Source organism: Rutilus rutilus (assembly GCF_951802725.1).
Source record: "Rutilus rutilus genome assembly, chromosome: 11".
Lineage (NCBI taxonomy): Eukaryota > Metazoa > Chordata > Actinopteri > Cypriniformes > Leuciscidae > Rutilus > Rutilus rutilus.
Window position 1 is genome coordinate 29,819,774 of NC_140216.1, and position 18,880 is coordinate 29,838,653.

The 18,880-nt window shown below is 35.8% G+C and overlaps 3 protein-coding genes across 3 annotated transcripts; all 3 read right to left on the reverse strand.

Moving 5' to 3' along the window:
• Nucleotides 1-760: 760 nt before the first annotated feature.
• apoea (apolipoprotein Ea) lies at nt 761-3,147 on the reverse strand. Its single transcript, XM_084422734.1, has 4 exons — nt 3,061-3,147; nt 2,672-2,822; nt 2,280-2,567; nt 761-1,295 (listed from the first exon to the last, which is right to left on the reverse strand). Exons 1-4 carry the CDS (start codon nt 3,101-3,103, stop codon nt 983-985), a joined length of 795 nt encoding a protein of 264 aa, XP_084278860.1. The 5' UTR covers nt 3,104-3,147; the 3' UTR covers nt 761-982.
• A 2,875-nt stretch (nt 3,148-6,022) lies between these two features.
• apoa4a (apolipoprotein A-IV a) lies at nt 6,023-7,287 on the reverse strand. The gene is made up of 4 exons (XM_084424655.1): nt 7,267-7,287; nt 7,099-7,153; nt 6,811-6,961; nt 6,023-6,722 (listed from the first exon to the last, which is right to left on the reverse strand). Exons 2-4 carry the CDS (start codon nt 7,136-7,138, stop codon nt 6,146-6,148), a joined length of 768 nt encoding a protein of 255 aa, XP_084280781.1. The 5' UTR covers nt 7,139-7,153; nt 7,267-7,287; the 3' UTR covers nt 6,023-6,145.
• Nucleotides 7,288-10,948: 3,661 nt separating this feature from the next.
• tomm40l (translocase of outer mitochondrial membrane 40 homolog, like) lies at nt 10,949-17,553 on the reverse strand. Its single transcript, XM_084423741.1, has 10 exons — nt 17,074-17,553; nt 16,382-16,587; nt 14,840-14,907; nt 14,638-14,730; nt 14,424-14,525; nt 13,976-14,081; nt 13,745-13,867; nt 11,957-12,033; nt 11,745-11,847; nt 10,949-11,572 (listed from the first exon to the last, which is right to left on the reverse strand). The coding sequence occupies exons 2-10, from the start codon at nt 16,584-16,586 to the stop codon at nt 11,433-11,435; spliced, it is 1,017 nt and encodes a 338-aa protein (XP_084279867.1). The 5' UTR covers nt 16,587; nt 17,074-17,553; the 3' UTR covers nt 10,949-11,432.
• Between the last annotated feature and the right edge of the window lie 1,327 nt (nt 17,554-18,880).

The window sequence follows — 18,880 nt, forward strand, 5'->3', positions numbered from 1 at the left end:
TAATTCAGAACCTAAAACTGAGTTACTATAGTTGCTTTTTTTCAAAAAGTAATGTGTTACTTTTGCGTAACTTTTTTTTTCCACCTGGGCTGGGCTTGTTTTTTTATAACAAAAAAGTTATATTTTTGGGCAAATATAAAAACTCTTTTTACACCAAAAGTGAAATAATAAGCCTCAATGAAATGCTGAAGGACACTTACTTACCCAACAAAAACTAAAAAATCTATAGTCGTTTTTGCTTATGGTTTAACTGAATCATCGAAGGTCAGAAGCAAGTACATTGGTCAATAGAGTGAGATTAAATGCATAAAAATGTATGTTTTATGTAACATTTAGTTATTGAAGGTTTGCATAGTATTCTGATTCTGCATTTCACTGATTTGATTCATTTTGAAGAATATTGAATCTTTTTTTGTGCAAGTGAGATGAGTAAATGCACGCTCACATTTAGTCTAGAACTACAATAACCATCATGTTTACACACACACACACACACTCACACAACGCCTCTGCACTTATGATTTGTCTCAACATGGGGATAGGAGAGCTGTCAGTCAATAAATGGGAAAACAAAGTAACTTGCTTTACTTATTTGAAAAAGTAACTCAGATATTTTGTTGTAAATGTTAAAAGTAATGCGTTACTTTACTAGTTACTTGAAAAAGTAATCTGATTACGTAACTCAAGTTACTTGTAATGAGTTTCCCCCAACACTGAAAATAAGTGACGCCATGAACATGTAGAATGAACTAACAATATGTGTATAACAAGGATAGCCTACTCGTACTCATTAATACATGCTGTTTTTATTAAGCTTTATATTGCATAGTCTACATCTGTAGCTACATACATGTAGTACTAATGGTAGCCTAGATATATTTTTACTCATTACCTTTACATTTCCAATACATTTCTGTAAGCAAAGTTAAATGAAAAAGTCAATCCAATCATTTTTCTGAGACCTCATTCTTATGCACTTGTATTAATAGCCCAGTTGCTTCTGGACTTGAGAGAAATAGGGCTCAAACCAATTTTGTAGCTCCTCTGCCTTTTCCTTCAGAGTGTTACCCATATTTTCTTTGGTCTTCTCAATTTGCTCTCTGAGGCTCTGCATTTGTGATTCCAGTTTCTCTTTTATTCCTTCACCCTGGCTTCTCAGCACTTCTCCCAGAGATGTCAGCTTCTCTCCAGCACGCTGTTGCATTGAAGTGAAGTACGGCTCAAGACGACCCTTCACGTCCTCCATATTCTGAGCAGCACGAGACCGAACCTCCTCAAAGTATGTTTCCATTTTCCTTTAGATCAGAGGACAAATCGCTCAAAATTTAGATTTTCATAGAATATTGCAGTATAACTTTATATATGCAATTCTTATAATATATATTTTGTACATGTAATCTAATTATAAAATAGTGCATATCTATGTTACTAATACCGGTTTGGTAATATATTACACGATTATTCCATTTTAAACTGAACTTATATCATATTTCATAACATCATTTCATATATTTCTTAACATATCCTATTTTATATTATATTTCCCTTCCACAGAAGTAAAAATATTACATATTACAATAAACTGATGAGGCATATTAAACAATGATTCCTATTCCTATTAAACTAAATAATCTAAATAAGAACATTAAGTTATTTTAGGTTAAGTTACATTAAGAACATTAAGTTATTTTAGGTTAAGTTACATTAAGAACATTAACATTGCTTTATACACTAGGCTACCATTCAAAAGTTTGGGGTCAGTGCGAGTTTTTTGTTTTTGAAAGAATTCTATTGTGCTCAACAAGGCGGCATTTATTTGATCAAAAGTACAGTAAATGAGTAATATTGTGAAATATTATTACAATTTATTTTTTATTTTTTTTATATTATAAACTTATTACTGTGATGGCAGAGCTGAATTTTTTAGCAGGCATTATTCAAGTTCTAATATGCTGATTTAGTGCTCAAGAAATGTTTCTTATTATTATTATTAATGTTAAAAACAGTGGTGCTGCTTAATATTTTTGTGGAAACAGTGACGCTTTTCTTTGTTCAGTAGAAAGTTGAAAAACCTGCTTTTATTTGAAATAGAACTTCAAATAATTTTGATAAATTTTGAAGAAGAAAAAAATACTTTTTTTTAATCATTTGAATGCATGCTTGCTAAATAAAAGTATGCCAATTAATTCCTAAAAAAAAAACGTACTCAATGGTAGTGTACTTTGTGTAGAAGTGGAGCAAAAGAAGCTCATGTAATTAAGCTTGATACCATGACTCACTTGTTGATCTCTTGGACGTCCTTGTTAAAACGTTTCCTTAATTTCTTGGCATAGCTGTTGACCCTGTTCTTGACGTCTTCAGCGTTCTGTTCCACCATAGACTTGAGCTCCTGGCTGTATTCAGTGACACGATCCTTAGCTTCCTCCATGTGTGTGCGGAGTTTGCTGGTCAGCAGTTGCAGATCTTCATTGAATCTCTCGGCAGTCTCCTGCGCGTAGGGTCCCAGTTTGGAGTGAATGTCATCTCTATACATTTGCAGCTCCATCATGGTGTCACCGATCAGTGTGCTGCAAAGAATTTGAAATAAATCTCAGTATCACAAATCAGCTTTCCACCAAGTCTTCGCAAATTGAGCTGCTCAAATGTTTGGTCTGCGGTAGCATTTACTCACTCTAATTCTCTGCCGAGCTGAGTGGCCTTGATGTTGTCCCTCATCTCCTCAGCCCTAGAAGTCAGCTCAGACACACGGCTCCAGAACTGATCCACTGCCTTTTCCCAGTGGCTTTTCGGCTCATCCTGAAACAGGAAGTTCCCTTGGCAGCCTGTAAAGTCAGAATGGAGACCAAATATTCTTTAGCGCTTGGAATATTTGTCAATGTAGTCCCATTGTTGTAGATACACCAAATGTACAGTCAAGGTCTCAATGAAATCCATCAAATAATCCATTCAAAGTAATCCAAGTTCTAAGCATATGTATCAAATCAAACTATCAGCCTCTGTTGAATTTGCATACAGTTAATAAACTGTTTGTGAAGACTGGCATTGTTGATTGTCACTTACCTGAAATTACAGCAAGAGCGAGGATTACAGCCACAACCTTCATGATTGGTTTTGGACAGTACACCAGACAGATCTAATGTGTTCTGTAACGAGAGTTTTTGAAACAGCTGGTATTTATATGACTTGGATCACAGTCATGTTGATAGCCATAATGTGACTATGAACAAGTGAATTGGCAGCCTGTGTCCAAAGTTCTTCTCTTGAGATACTTGAGATAATTATCGCAGTATTCAATTCCACGTTGCATGATTAAGGTTCCAAAGGGACAAGATGTGCTATAATTCAAAACTGTTTTGTTAATAATGAATGCAGTCCAGTTGTTTAGGTGATCTTGCCAGCTCAGTGAAAGCACAGAACCAATTTGAACATTGTTATTGAGCACAACTGAATTATGGTAAATTCAAAACAATCAACGAATGAGATGGGCCACGTCTTAAAAAGTGAAATGTTAAAAATGGTAATATTTCATTATTATGTAACAAGACATTTGCTACTAAAAAGACATCTTGCCTTGCATGATTCAAGGATCAAAGCTTATCATTTATCTCTCTTCTCTCTGCCATTTTATCACTTTGTACTTCACATTCAACCCATTTGGAAAGAACATTGTAATGCGTTCTTTGTGTTCTGAATTGTGTTCTGGTCTGTACACTGTAAAAAATATTTCCATGATTTGTCACAATTTTTCTTTTGTCAGATCAACTTACTGAACAACTTGTCAGATAACATAATAGTTTGATTTTCTGTTGATTAAACCAATTTCCTTCTTTGTATTAACTCAAATTTTGAATTCCAATGAACTAAAAAATTTAAGGCAACAAGGTTACTTTTTTAAGTTAAACCAACAATATTTTTTACATTGTAAGAATATGTTTAACCTATGTATCCATGGTTTCTTCTCTCCATCTATTATTGGCTTCTTTTTACAGATGGTTTTATTTTCAACGTCCATTTTACAATTACTAGAAATATCATTGTATTATAAAATAACTAAAACATAAGACACCATGTCAGCAAACTGCTATCATCTCACAAGAGAGAATGAGTCTATTATCTTGAGCATGTCTTACATGAAGACTTTGTGCAAGAAGGCCGTGATAAATGGCTGTGACTCATGTATCACGCATAATAAATAGATTAAATAATAGGTTGTTTTGATAAAGGTATCCGTGTAATAGGTCTCAATTGGAGTATATATATAAATTTGCAGGCACTGATACACTGGTCATTTGCACAATTGACATTATATGACTTATTGCCTGTGTATCACATTTAGTTTATTATTATTACCTTACATACAGGGGTTGGACAATGAAACTGAAACACTGGCCAATATAATGGTGGAGGCTTCATATATGCGTGGCCTGATGGCCAATCTTCATTTATTTCACATTCCATCAGTAAGAGCAAGAGTGTGAAGGTTGAATTTGCAAAAACCACATCACAGTGTCTATAGTGTTTCTGACCAAAACCTTAGGGATTAGTCTTAAGATGGGTGCAGGGCAGAAACTGCCTATAGACCAATGAGAGTTCATATAGAGCTGGTAAGTCCCGCCCCTTCCGCTAACCCCACTGGACCTCTAGGTTGAAAAATCGTCAATGCAAGTGAATGTGAGAAAATAATTATTTTCTGGTCCCGTTTGAATTTTGCCATGAATGTGAACATATGTTGTCTGTGAATTTTTAATATCATTTTTCGTGTGAAGAATGCTACAATTTAGCGGGTAGAAGTTTGATACGGTTAGACTTTGTGTGAGAGCACTTTGTGGACTACAACTCTTCGCTGCTTTCGATTACATCAGACGGGAATCTGAAGAAAGAACAGCCCATTTGGTTACAAAACACACAGGCATCTCGATCTGTCTCCATAGATTATGCATTAGCACCGTGATTTGACAAGTGGAGGGAAAATGTGTTATGGGGTGACGTCACATAGGTGACATGTAGTCCTTCTCGTTATGTCTCTTCCACAACTGCTAGCCAAAGAATCATACAATATACTGTCAAACTCGTAACATGAAAATTTATATAAAAAATTCACAGACAACATATGTTCACATTCATGGCACAATTCAAACGGGACCAGAAAATAATTATTTTCTCACATTCACTTGCATTGATGATTTTTCAACCTAGAGGTCCAGTGGGGTTTTACGAATGGGCGGGACTTACCAGCTCTATAATTCTCACGCTTGAGGTGTCTGCCAGTTACGGTCCTTATCTAATGGTGTTGGACATTTGTTTGTGCTAGTTTGTTTGTTCCTAGATTCAATCAAAATGTAGCAAACATTTCTCCATTGTCAGAGAGGGGGCCCGCCATAAAACTGGGCCCTGGATGTACTGTTCACTGCACTTTTTGCAAAGTCGGCAAGCGTATGATGATGCGTTTTAAAATCTTTTTTGATTTTGAAAGTTATTTAGTGTATTCCAGCCTTATGTAATCACACTAGGGGTGAAATAAAAGTTCTGAAGCCTCACACATACAAAATGTTGAACATGGACCACATTAGAAATTAGAGATGTTTAAAAACCTTTCATCATTGTGATAAAATGTGTGTGTGGGTGCTAACTTGCGCTAACTTGGATGGGTTAAGTTTAGAGGACAAATTCCAAGTATGGGTTCACTTCACTTCAGGATTATTGGAAAGACATTTGCATTGTCTCCAAATGTATATCTCTTGATGTATAGTAATTTTTTTGCATTTATTTGGCTAAAAACAAAGTATAATACTGTTATGGTCAACTGCACAGACTGCTTCAGTCAAAATGTGGATGCTACAGTTTTGCCATTAGAAAAACTCACTTATGAGTCTTACATCAAAGGTCTTGTTATGTTTTTTCTTCTCTTCTCTTCTTTATTTCCTTCCTTCCTTGTTTTGGTAAGCTAATGAATGGCTGTACATGCTATCATTAGATGATATTGTGAAATATCTTTAAAAAACTTGGATATCAATCATAGTGCTTACATTATTTTATTTAGCAATTTTTTGAAAAACATACATGAGCATCAAAGAAATATATTAGGTGAACTCCCAATGGTGATAGAAGCACCCTTTTGCGTTTCCAAAAGGTCTCCATAAAGTCTCTAAGGTCTTTCAAGACTGCTGATCTTGTCAAAAGACTCCCAGAGAGCTGTTAACTGGGCCTTCAGGTCCTGTGCGTATGGATCCAGTTTTCTCAGCTCCTCTGAATAGGGAGCCAGATTCTTCTGAAGCTCCTGACTTCCCTGGGTCAGCTGACTCTGAAAGCTTTGGGCTAATGGGGTCATGCTCATCTGAAACTCCAAAAAGTGTTGGTCCAGTTTCTGCTTCAGCTCCTCGGTTTGGGGACCCATTTCCATGAAACTTCTCTCCAGTTTTGCCTTCAGCTCCTCAGCCCCCTGAACCAGAGTAGATTTCAGGGCCTCAGAATTCAGGGTCTCTGCATACGAGGCCACATCCTTTTTCAGCCGCTCAACCTGCTCCTCAATATCAACTCTGATCTCCTCAACATAAGGCTTGAGCTGGGAATGCACAGATGTCATTTCCTGTTCCAGGCGCAGTTTCAACTGATCCGCATCCTGGGAAAGTTTGTCCAGAAGCTTTTGTGTCAGATGAGTTACTTGACTTTGAATGGCCAGGGTGTATCCATTGATGGCATCAGCACTTTTAGAGATCCTGTCACTGTGGAGAAACAGAGATGGTTGTTTGTGTTCTTCAAAGTTTTACGAGACAGTTTATCAGGTCATCATCTCATTTACTACATACTTACTTGATTTCTTGACCCAGTTCTGAGTTTCTAATCACCTGCAGTGTGTCCTCAGCTGTGAGAGTTGCCTGAGACACGTAATTCCAGAATGCGTTCTTCACTAGATCCATACTGCTCTCTGGTCGGTCCTGCCACATAATACTGGCATGGCAACCTAATGGATTCAAGAAATATATGTAAATAAACACATATAAGCTGATTAACTGATGGAAATTATTTTCTGACCAGTTTTGAGAGGGAAAAAACAAACATATTTTTTAAAGAATTTAGTAAAATTCTATGAATGCTTACCAGAGAAAGCTGCAAGAACAAACACTACAAGGATTTTCATGGTTATCTGCCAGCTCTACAAGAAAAAAGAAAAAGAAAAAAATCTAAAATGAATATTTTTGTCTAGTTTTCACTTTACTGAAAAGGACACAAGTATGCATTCATTTTTGTTTTTGTCCAGTTCCTTACCTTTCTTGTCCTCTTCTGTGTGTAAGTGTTGAGAAGGTATCAGCACTGTATATAAATGGATTGCAGAGCTCTGATAAAGGCAGTAAAGTCCAGAAGGTAATGCCCTGCTGTCAGTTGTACATGCCATGTCACTCATTCCACATCATGAAATCAACTGAACTGAACTGAACTCAGATCTGTGACTAAGTGTTATGTCTAAAGTGAATGCCTTGTAAATATTTAAGACACATTTCCTGAAACATACTATAAACACAAAACCAAAAATTCAAACTGTAATCAAGATGCATTACTGTATAAAAAACAGTAACCAGCATTGTTTTGAGAAAATGTAAAGAAAATTATCAAATGAAAAAATAAAAATAATTACAAAACAAAAATAATGTTTTGATTTTGTGTATACAGATTTTTTCTTCAATAAATAAATAAATAGAATCCCCAAACATTGCACCATATGTATGTCAAAATATTTGCATATAAACAACTGAAATCTACATATACACCATAACACTGTCTACTTTATGTTTCAGAATTCATGGTAACATTCTCACAAGCCACATTTATTGGCTATAGAAGGTTTCCCTGCGCATACAGATTTCTGTTATATATGTTTCAAAATAAAACAAACAATTTCTTCACTGAAAAAAAATATTGCTGTGAACTTAAAATTCAACATTAGAATAATAAATGTGTTGTTTCAACTTAAAAAGTATGTGTTCGTGCTTGACTTAAAATATTAAGCTTAGTTGATTTTAGTTAAGTTAGATATTTAAGTTATTTAAAAAAAAATTTTTTGTAAAGTGTTGTTTTAAATAATTTTTCTTATAGTTTAAGATGTTTGGCTTATAAAACTGTAATGTATGAGGAAAAACTGTAAGGCAGGGCTCCAGACTGCGACCAAATGGTCGCATTTTGCGACCAAAATTTGAGAGTGTGCGACTAAATTTTACATCCAGTCGCACATGTGCGACCAGTAAATTTCATCTCGTTCATAGTGGGCGACAACCGACGTCGCGTCTGCGATGCTTTGTTTACAACATCACGACAAGAAGACTAGCATGTTTAATTTTTTAACGGTCCTCCATGAAGGGTTCCGAGTGAATGAGTGTGTGTGTGTGTGTGTGTGTGCGCCCGCCCGCGAGTGAGTGAGCGAGCGAGCGAGAGAGAGAGAGTGAGAGAGTGTGTGCGCGAGTGAGTGAGTGAGTGTGTGCGCGAGTGAGTGAGTGAGTGTGTGCGTGCGTGCGTGCGTTAGTCTATGTGCGTGTATGTGAGTGAGTGCGTGTGTACATGTGCGAGTGAATATGTGTGTGAGACGGCTCGAGATGACTGGTTGTAAAGCAATGTGTAGTCTGACAATGTTTCTTGTCCAGGACATGACAAGATTTTTAGGAGTCGAAATCGTGTAATCTGATACATTGACTATAGTAACAGACAAAAAAATTGCGTATTCTGAACCAGGCATAACTATAACTATGGTATACTGTGGTTATGAAAGTAGCCTACACATCTTTTTACAGCACTTCAAAACTATATCCTATTAAAATGTTTTTTTTTTTTAATGTGTCGACCAAAACATTTTTGTTCATCCTTTAAAGATTGTCTCTATTTATAAAACTGAAAGTTTCAAGAAGTAGGAAAACTCACACTTATTTTTTTTTTAAAAGAAGACTAAATTACCATTGTAAACAGCTGCTGAGGGTGCTTATTGGCTATTTTCACTCCCTAATATCTATTTTGTCACTCATTTTGCTTTTGAAATAATATTAAGACATTATGAAGGATAATAATTAAATTTAACTTTATCTATACACCTCAAATTTATCTCAGTGCTTTGTCATCCCACAGTGCTACCAAATACTTTCTGTAGAACTTAGAGCCGCGGCCCTCAGATGTTAGTCTGGAGCCCTGTGATCTTAAAATAAAATTGCACCATAATTTCTGTACGCTTAATCTATTTATTATCAAAGCATTTGTCTGTAATAGTTATTTAGGGGGAAAATGTGAAGGTGTGCCCCTAAATTTTCTGCTTGCGCTCCTAAAATTTTAAGTCAGGGGCTACAGCGCTCCTAATAAAAAAAGTTAGTCTGGAGCCCTGTAAGGGAATACTTAATGGGAAAACTACATAAGGTTACAATAGTGATCTGCAGTATCTTGTCTGTAAATTCTTAATCTTATTTTAAATTACATGTGAAATGTTGATGGGTCTATCTCTGCCCTTTTTAAGCATTTACAGTTTGCACATTTAAATTGGCATTTCAGCAAGCTCTGCTTGCTATATTAAAGGAAAAGAACAAACATTGTTCCACAATCTTGATTTCGTTTTAAACTGATGTGTTTATTGGTTTGAGACACACAGTCTAAAAAAGAACAAATCAGCGGTACATCAGTGAGGTAAAAGGTTACTTTAAGCAATATTGTAACTCGTCTAGGCATTTATCCAATTACACAAAACTGCCATCAAGTCATCAAGACTGTTTGCATCTGCACTTATCAATCAGGTCAAGGAGAACACTGAACACTGAGCGCTGAGCTTCAGTCATATTGATCTACTTGCATTCCAGTCAAAAAAATGTCTGCATTCCTATGCAGAAAATATGTTGTGCATTTAATATCACTGTTGCTCAAATCATCCATGCTAAAATCAACAGGGTACTCAAAAGTGGAAGTCATCATGATTGAGTAAACTTTTGGATTCCCATTTGCTCCAATAAATCCATCATAGCTTTTTCATGACTTTCAAAAAGCAGGAAAATATAGAGAGCCTGATTACAGTAGTGAGAAGAAAGAAAGATGTGAAATTTGCCATCACTCCATCAACTGTTGTATTAGAAACACCCTCGTAGCAGCGTTAATTCATTTTTGTCATTTACTGCCAAGGTATAGTTTTATAAATGTTTATTTTTTTATGAAAACATGAACTTTACTAATGAATTGTTTAGAATGGTGGAAACGTGTTATACATATTGCTAAACTATAAATTGCTAAAATAACACTGAATATGGACAAAGAGTAAAAACGAATAGTACTCTCTCGCACTTATTCATTTGCAGTCATGTAAAGTTATCTTTAAGGTACAGAGGTACATTTGTGTCTATGCATGTTGGTCTGCACGTATATAAGGTTGATGTAATAATGGCCGATGTGTCAGGTTTTTAAAGAAGACATTGTTGGACATTGCTCTCTTCATCACATCAGTTATCTGCATTTAAAAGTGCCTGATATCTGCTGAACATACAATCACACAGAATGGCACAAAGGGGTTTTTTCTATATTCTTTTGTTGCATGTATTCACTTTACTAAATAAAAATCTGTTTGTGATATGTTAGTAAAGTCGTATCCTTTAAAGACACAATATTATAACCATTAATATGTCTAAGTAGTTGTAGTAATCAGTATTTCACTTAAACCTTTTAATCATACACAATCTATTTGACCACTTTGCAGATGTCATTAGGTAATACTCAATATACATATTTATAAAGGCACTGCATACAATGTGGGAAATATCAGATTTGGGATTAGTTAACAGAATATAACGTGAAAACTTTATTGGCATAGTTGGACGTTGTCACGTTTCTCAACCATTGAACAGAGTTTTATAAGAAAAAAAGACTTCCTACCTCTAAATAATGTATTTTTCACACCCACAAAAATACATCCATAAATATTATACTTACATCTCAGTTTGTTAGATATGTTTTGTTTTAATACTTTAGCCATGTTTGTCCAGCAATGCACACATTCTTTTTTTATGTAGATGCTTACATGAGTACAGCAATGAATTTTTAAAAGATTTTGACAATGAAATGAAAAATAAACAAGGAAATAATTTATAAAAAGAATTGAACTGACATACAATAAAAAGAATGACACATTTATGTGTGTATTTGTATTTCTTCTTGGTTCTTCTAATGCATCAGGTGGTGATGTTACTTTTTTGGGGGGATATTGGAATTGTCATTGCTTTTTATTTATATTACAAGAATAACAAAATGAAAACCCTGGGGTTGGTCTGATACATGGAACTAACAACAAATATTCCTTTGTTTTGCTTCTTAGTTACTGACTGATTTTGTACAAGTGTGGATTTACAAGTCCAACCTCAACCGTTTCACCAGCAACAGCACTGGTGTGTAAACTGAAGAATTAACCAAGAAAGAAGGTAGGTTTAACCAACGGTGATGCCAAACCCACACTGGAACTGGTTTTTTCTGTGGTTAAGGAAAGCACACAGGGCCAGTGACAGAGGCAGAGGCAGCAGCTTTTTTTCAAGCGTAGCTCCAACCACCCAGTTACTGTCTAAAGAACCTACAGATAGAGTGAAAGATTCTGTAAATCAGGGTTTATCACATACTTTGTAACCATGAATTTCCATGCAAACTATTTTTTTTAAATCATTTGAGGATTTTGGGATGGATTTTAGTTTAAATTATGAAATCTTGATGAATGCATGCATGCATTTGTATGTATGTGTACCAACCTTTAAAGAGCAGGTTGGATTTGGGGACGTCCACCTGGTACCCAAATGATGCACTAGTGTCCTGCATACGGGTGCTCGCTTCAAACTCCACACCAACCTGCAACTGATACAAAAAAACAACAACAACAACAAAACAAAAGGTCATTATAAAGCAATAAAACAGCATAAATGAATGAATAAAGACGTGAATCATTCTGCTGAAGAACATTTACCTGATCATTGGCTTTGTGGTAATATGACCCGTGAACTCCAGCTCCTCCTAGTGTCAATGTGGCGATAAAGTTGCTGCCTGTTTTCAAAAAGCCATTATTAAACCAAATTTGTACTTTTTTAATCTGGGTTAAAACATGCCAGTCCAGAAAAGATTTTTAGACATTGGCTGAAAATGATCTGATGTTTATTATAATTTCTATATAGTTGTGTACTGTCACACTTAGAACTAAAATCTGATTACATGATACATTTTTATTGTGTACTGTCTTTTTGTTATTTGAAGAAGACAAAAATTAAACTTGTTATTAAAGTGCCCCTATTCTGCTATTTTAAAGGTTCCTAGTTTTGTTTTGGAGGTCTCTTACAATAGGTTTACATACTGTGTTTACAACTTTGCATCACAAATCACCTCTTTTCTCACAGTGTCTGAAATGGTTTGACGAAGGATTCAGCCTCTCTAAACCCCTCCTTTCCGAGAGCCTACTCTGATTGGTCAGTTTCCCCAGTCTGTAGTGATTGGTCAACAGAACATGTCAGAAGCGAAATGGCCATTACCATTAGGGGTGTTGAAATTAATCGTTGCATCGCGATGTGGACGTGGACGATTCTGCAGCGATAGACCATAATTGATTATAGCCTACTGACGTTTGTCTGATGTAATTCGTCACATATACACTACTCGTGCTAGCGTAAAATGGCAGACGGAGGCGAAACACAAAAGAGAGTAATAAAAAATGCACCCACTATTTTAAAATGTAAAAATGGTGTGAGCTCGAGTGTGTGAGTGCGCATGACTGAGTGTGCGTGCGTGTGAGGCTGCGAGTGTGTGTGTGTGCGTGCGTGTCAAGTGCAAATGTGTGTGCGCGTATCGTTATTGTAACTTAAGTACACTTGACAGTTTCATGCGCTTTGACTATTTACTAGTGTTTGTTCTAAATGGTCTGCTGTGTTCAGACTTAAGTTTTGTGTGATGTTTTCTACATTCAGGAAGTGAATGTACTTTCTTAAAGCAGCTGAAATAAAAAGGGAGTTCATATTGACTGCTTGTAATCATTGACGTAAATGTAGGCATGTGAAGTAACATTGAAAAGTGAGGATGCAACGCACCGCGATATCGAATCGAATCAAATTCTTGACATGATAATCGTAATCGATTTGAATCGTGAGAACAGTGACGATTCACACCCCTAATTACCATACCTGAATTTCAGCTCCGGAGCCTTCCTCAGCGCTTGTATAAACAGTGATGCAAACAGTAACGATGGCGTCGGTTTTACTGTATCAATTCCTGAGTCCTCATTCTTTGAAAGTACATGCAAAGTAGATTTGCTTTAGCGGCGTCTTCTCGACATGTCGACAAAAACCAAACTCTTCCAGGCCTCAGCTACAACTGCAGAGTTTGAGTGTCAAAGTACACGTTCTTCGCAAGCAGCCAATGGAGACCACAGGCTGGCATTAAGCCATTTCTTTGTGCAGGACGTAAGATTGGAATTACTGACGACTTGTTTCAGGCAGTTCAGAATCAGTTATTTATTTTGGGAGACCATAAAAGCGTTTATCATGCACTATGATCTTTGAAAACTTGCAGACCTTTTACTTTCCCAAACAGCTATATAACTACATGAAATGTAATATCTGAAAAAGCCTAATAGGGGCACATTAATAGGACAGCACTGGTTTGTCTTTTCAACCTGTTTTATAATGTAATTCAACATACTTTGATGAAAGATGCATACAAATTTGATACTCGCATGCCTAACTACTACTCTTTCTTTATATGCGTTTACCTGTATATCTGCCTGCCAGAGACATGACTGTGCCCTCGTCTCCTGGCCGGCGGTGGTACACCAACTCTCCTCCTAATGCCAGCGACGAAGTGACAGACTGGAGATAATGAGCTACAACAATTCCTGAGAGAGATGCGAGGGATGAGAGGTGAGAAAACCGTTAACTAAAAAACATGACTAAAAACAAATACAGCAACTAAAATAAACTCGGATGAAAGAGAAGACAATTACCAGACCCCACCAACACATCTGGGTTACCAAAGGTCACAGCAGCAGTGAAATCTTCCCCTTTTAATTCAGCATCTCCTTGCCAGTTCACAAACTTCTGCTGCTGCGTCTGGTTGACACAAGTGTTTCAGTACGTCAAGCGATTCTTTCATATTTGATCATATTTAATCAGAAATAAACACATATGGAGCTGGATTCACAGACAGGGATTAGATTAAGCCAGGATTAGACCTAAATTCAATTAGGACATTTAAGTAGCTTTTATAAATGTTTCTTAGAAAGAAAGAAAAACATTACTGGTGTGCATCTTGAGAGAAAACATTGGCACTGACAATATTTTAAGATATGCCAGAGCAAGTTACTTTCAGTTAAAACAGCTCAAACATGCAGTTTAGTCTGGAGGCATTGTCTGTGAAACCAGGGCAAAGGTTATTTTTTCACAAATACACACCTGGAAGGCAAATTTAGAGCGCACTCTGTCTGTGATCTGATGAATAACCTGAGCATTTAGGCTCCCTGTGTTGTCCATGTCACCAACAATGACAGGAAAGGCCTGACAAAAAAAATGAAGGTAAACTATACATATTAGGGTACACAGCACAAATTCATTTTTCAAATCAAAAAGTACAATTGTATATTTATTTATACTGCACGCAAATATGTACCTCTGCTGGTCCTATTTGTTTGGTCCCCACATAGGTCGCTCCAAACCTGTAACTGGAATCTGCTTGAGTGCTTAACAACACTGTGTGGTTCACCTAGGAATTAAAACATGAGTTGATGGCTACAACCAGGGACTGACAGACTTTCTTCAACAACATGACTCCAGAAACGTTCAGCTCCACCAGTGAACACACTTTGACTAACCTGGAAGTGGTTGCTCAAGCCCTTGTTCACTGTTAATCTAACACCCTCCATCTGCATGGGAAAAACCTCTGAGGGACAAATAGACATTAGTGTAAAAACCATGAATTTGTAATCACCGAAATTCAAAGCAAAAGGTACAACTGAAATGAGAATGCCTTTTCAAATTCAAATGGAATAACTGAATTTGAATTGATTTTGAACTGGGGAAGCAGGATATAAAATACAGTTCAAACGGTTTATATTTACGGCCTGTAATATTTTTTAACGTTTTAAAAAAAGTATCTTATGCTCACCAGGGCTGCATTTAATTGATCAAAAATACCGTAAAAACAGCAATTTTGTGAAATAATATTACAATTTTAAAAAATAGTTTTCTATTTTAATATATTTAGAAATTTTATGTATTTCTATGATGGCAAAACTGAATTTTCAGCATCATTACTTGCAGGCTTCAGTTACATGATCCTTCAGAAATTATTCTAAAATGCTGATTTGGTGCTCAAGAAATATTTATTATTATCAATGTTGTGCTGCTTAATAATGTTGTTGAAACCATGATATGTTTTTTTTTCTCTTCTGGATTCTTTGATTAATAGAAGGTTAAAAAAACAGAATTTATAAAAGGTCTTTACTGTCACTTTTGATCAGTTTGATGCATTCTAGCATTATATATAGTGCCGGTCAAACGTTTGGAAACATTACTATTTTTTGCTCATCAAGTCTGCATTTATTTGATCAAAAATACTGAAACAGTAATATTGTGACATATTTTTTACAATTTAAAATAATGGTTTTATATTTTAATACACTTTAAAATATAATTTATTTCTGTGAGGCAAAGCTGGATTTTCATCAGCCATTACTCCAGTCTTCAGTGTCACATGATCCTTCAGAAATCATTCTAATATGATGATTTGATACTCAGTAGTGTATATTGTTACAAAAGATTTCTATTTTAAATAAATGCTGTTCTTTTAAAACGTTTTATTCATTAAATAATCTTTTTCTTTAAAGTATCACAGGTTATAAAAAATATATTAAGCAGCACAACTGTTTCCAACATTGATAATAAATCAGCATATTAGAATATTTCTGTACTTACCATAGTAATAACAGTAAATTATGCATAATTACATGCAACTAACCCTCAACCAAATCTTGATCCTACCCTAAGTCTAACCCTATAGTAAGTGCATGTAGTTGCTTAATATTACTGGGTACTTAAATATATAATTACACTGTAATAATGACACCTTAAAATAAAGTGTAACCGAGACTTCTTTCAAAAACATTAAAAATAGTAATGTTTCCAAACTTTTGACCTGTACCATATGTATACACACACACACACACACACACACACACACACACAGACAATCAACAAATTATAATGTAAATATTTTTGTGCACATACACGATGAACGTGGTACAATTGAAATGGCTTGGTTAAAAGTTTTGATTCCCTGATTAATCTTAGTTTATCAGGGAATAAATAGACAATCTTTTTTCTTTTTTTTTTATTAAGTAATTAATTATGTTTACCTTTGCATTTGCGATGGCACTCTTCAAAGCCACCGGGGTTTGGAAGGGGAGGCTCGGTGTCCTGGAGCCCAGCTGAAGCACTGCCCGGGACAGAGACGGGTGAGACGGACGGCATCGTGAATCCTGGGGGCATTGACACCAAACCTGCTCCACCTGGCCCTGGTGCAGGCGGGCTGGGGGCACTGGCAGCCAAAACACTGCCCATTCTGAGACAGGACACATGAGAAAACAGAGATGGAGAGCACATTCTTTGCTCAAGTGATGAGCTGTAATCAGTAATTTGGGTCTAAACTCAGTAGTATTTATGTGTGGACGATAAACAATGCATGCATGTACGTTAGGGTTAGGCAATAGGCACTTAAATAGTCCTTGAAGGTCTTTTGTATAAGAAAATGACTGAACACTATTGTATTTAAACGATTAGTAGCTGCTGCTGTTTCGAGAAGCATCCAGCTCAAAATGCAACACACGTAACTTAACATCAACCAGTACGGCAACTTAATTCATTGATAAATTAGCTCGAAAGCTAAATGCCACATGCTTTTTGTTATTCGTCAAACACATCTATTGGCGATATAAATGCCGTTTAGATGTGACAAATAAAAGTGTTTCTAGCTGATTTATACATAAGGAGTACACTAGAATTAATAATAAAAAAGAAGCTCAATGACAATGAATCATTGACAACTCACGTTGAGCTTCGCAGTTCGCACTCGCAGAGGACGGTTCTCCTGGTTACAGAACCACGTGTTTCAAGCGAAATCCGATTTGAATCATTCTTTGAGAGTCGGATCTTTTCAATGAATCTGTTCACAATGAATCACAAAACAAGTCTGAGCTAGTCATTTACGAGCATGTTTACGAGTCGGACTGAATGGTTCAAGAAGCGGGCTGAGTTATAGCTGTTTTAGAGTCATTTTTATGCATTTATCCATTTTTTTGGTTGCAATCGACTCTGTGTGTTAATGACTTGAATCTAGGCGGCAACAAACTTAAAATTAAATCATCTTCCTCATTAATAAAATGTAATAGAAAAAAGGTTCTCAAAAGCGAAATTACGCAATTGCGTCAAGACCATAGACTGTAAAGGTCAAGACGTCAAAGAATTGTTTCGTTCAGATGAACTGTTCGAAAGAACCGATTCGCAAACGTAGTCCTCCTACTTTCAGCTCGACAAAACCCAAGCTGAATGGCTATTGGTCTGTTTAACTGTCAATCACTACGTAAACATGATGAAGCAGGTTTGAGAGAGAGGGGCATTTGCGTGAAGGTCATGAAATGTGCGTTGGAGGTCGCTTGTGGTCTTTTCTTTTAACAAGAACTGTGAGCTTTAAGTAAAAGTAAAACCAAATAAAAATAATGTTTAGTCATTCGATTTGTGTAATGAATCGCCTTCTAGTGTCGAAATGAAAGAAATGTTGACAACCCATGACGAGATGAAAGCTGGTTAGTTCAGTTGAACTGTTGAACTAAAAGAATATTCCCTATGACTAATATACATACATACATACTTATGTATTTGGAATATAATAATATAGGAATTTGTATTAACAATTTAATACATTCATGAACACATTTGAGTGGCAAATTTCAGATAAACCACCCGAAAAGACATTTAGATTCATAAAGAGCATTTAAAATATTTTCATTCATTGTTGGCGGAACATAAACTGTAGTATTTCAGGAGTTTAATAATTTAGGAGGAGTTGCCTCTGCAAAATACAGAAATACATCCCCCGGTAGTTACTTAAATCAATATATGGCATATGTAAAGGAACACATGCAGGTAATGGCCTAGGTTTTCACATTGAGTAAAACAAGTAAAAAGCCTGTATGTTATCTCTAATTTGAATGTATTGAATTTTGGGAGAGATTACACATTCATTCTATTCCAAGTCTATACATATAACCTCAAGCTATTTAAATGAAATAAACAATAAAGACAAAACATAAATCAATCAGACAGTCACACACACTGTCATGACCATTAAAGCATTCTTGCATCAATCAGACTTACAAACAGGGTATCATGCATGTCTGCATATTTGTTGGATGGGCATACGGTACATACATATGGTACACACACACACTTTTGGTTTGCTTTAGTTTTTATCCTGAAATCCAATATTAAGTAAACATTTGTCCCCACAAAATCTGCTTCCCCATTTATTTATATAACATATACATTTTTATTTTCAGAAACACCCTCACCATAAACAACAGCAACAAAGAAAAAGAAAACAGAAAAAAAAACAGCTCATCACTGCAGGATGGATAAAGAATTAAAGTTTGTCCATTTTGAAATATGGTAATCTTACAAATTTATTTTTCAACAGCACATCATCATCAGCAGATATTTATAATCTGGCTCAAGGTTTCCTAATTTAACTCTGCAATAAACATTTGCCTGCGCTGTGCTGTTTTAATAGTTAAAGAAACATGCAAACTGAGGTTTCTACACTAAAGCTCCACATATCCCTGCGTAGCAATAACTATTTT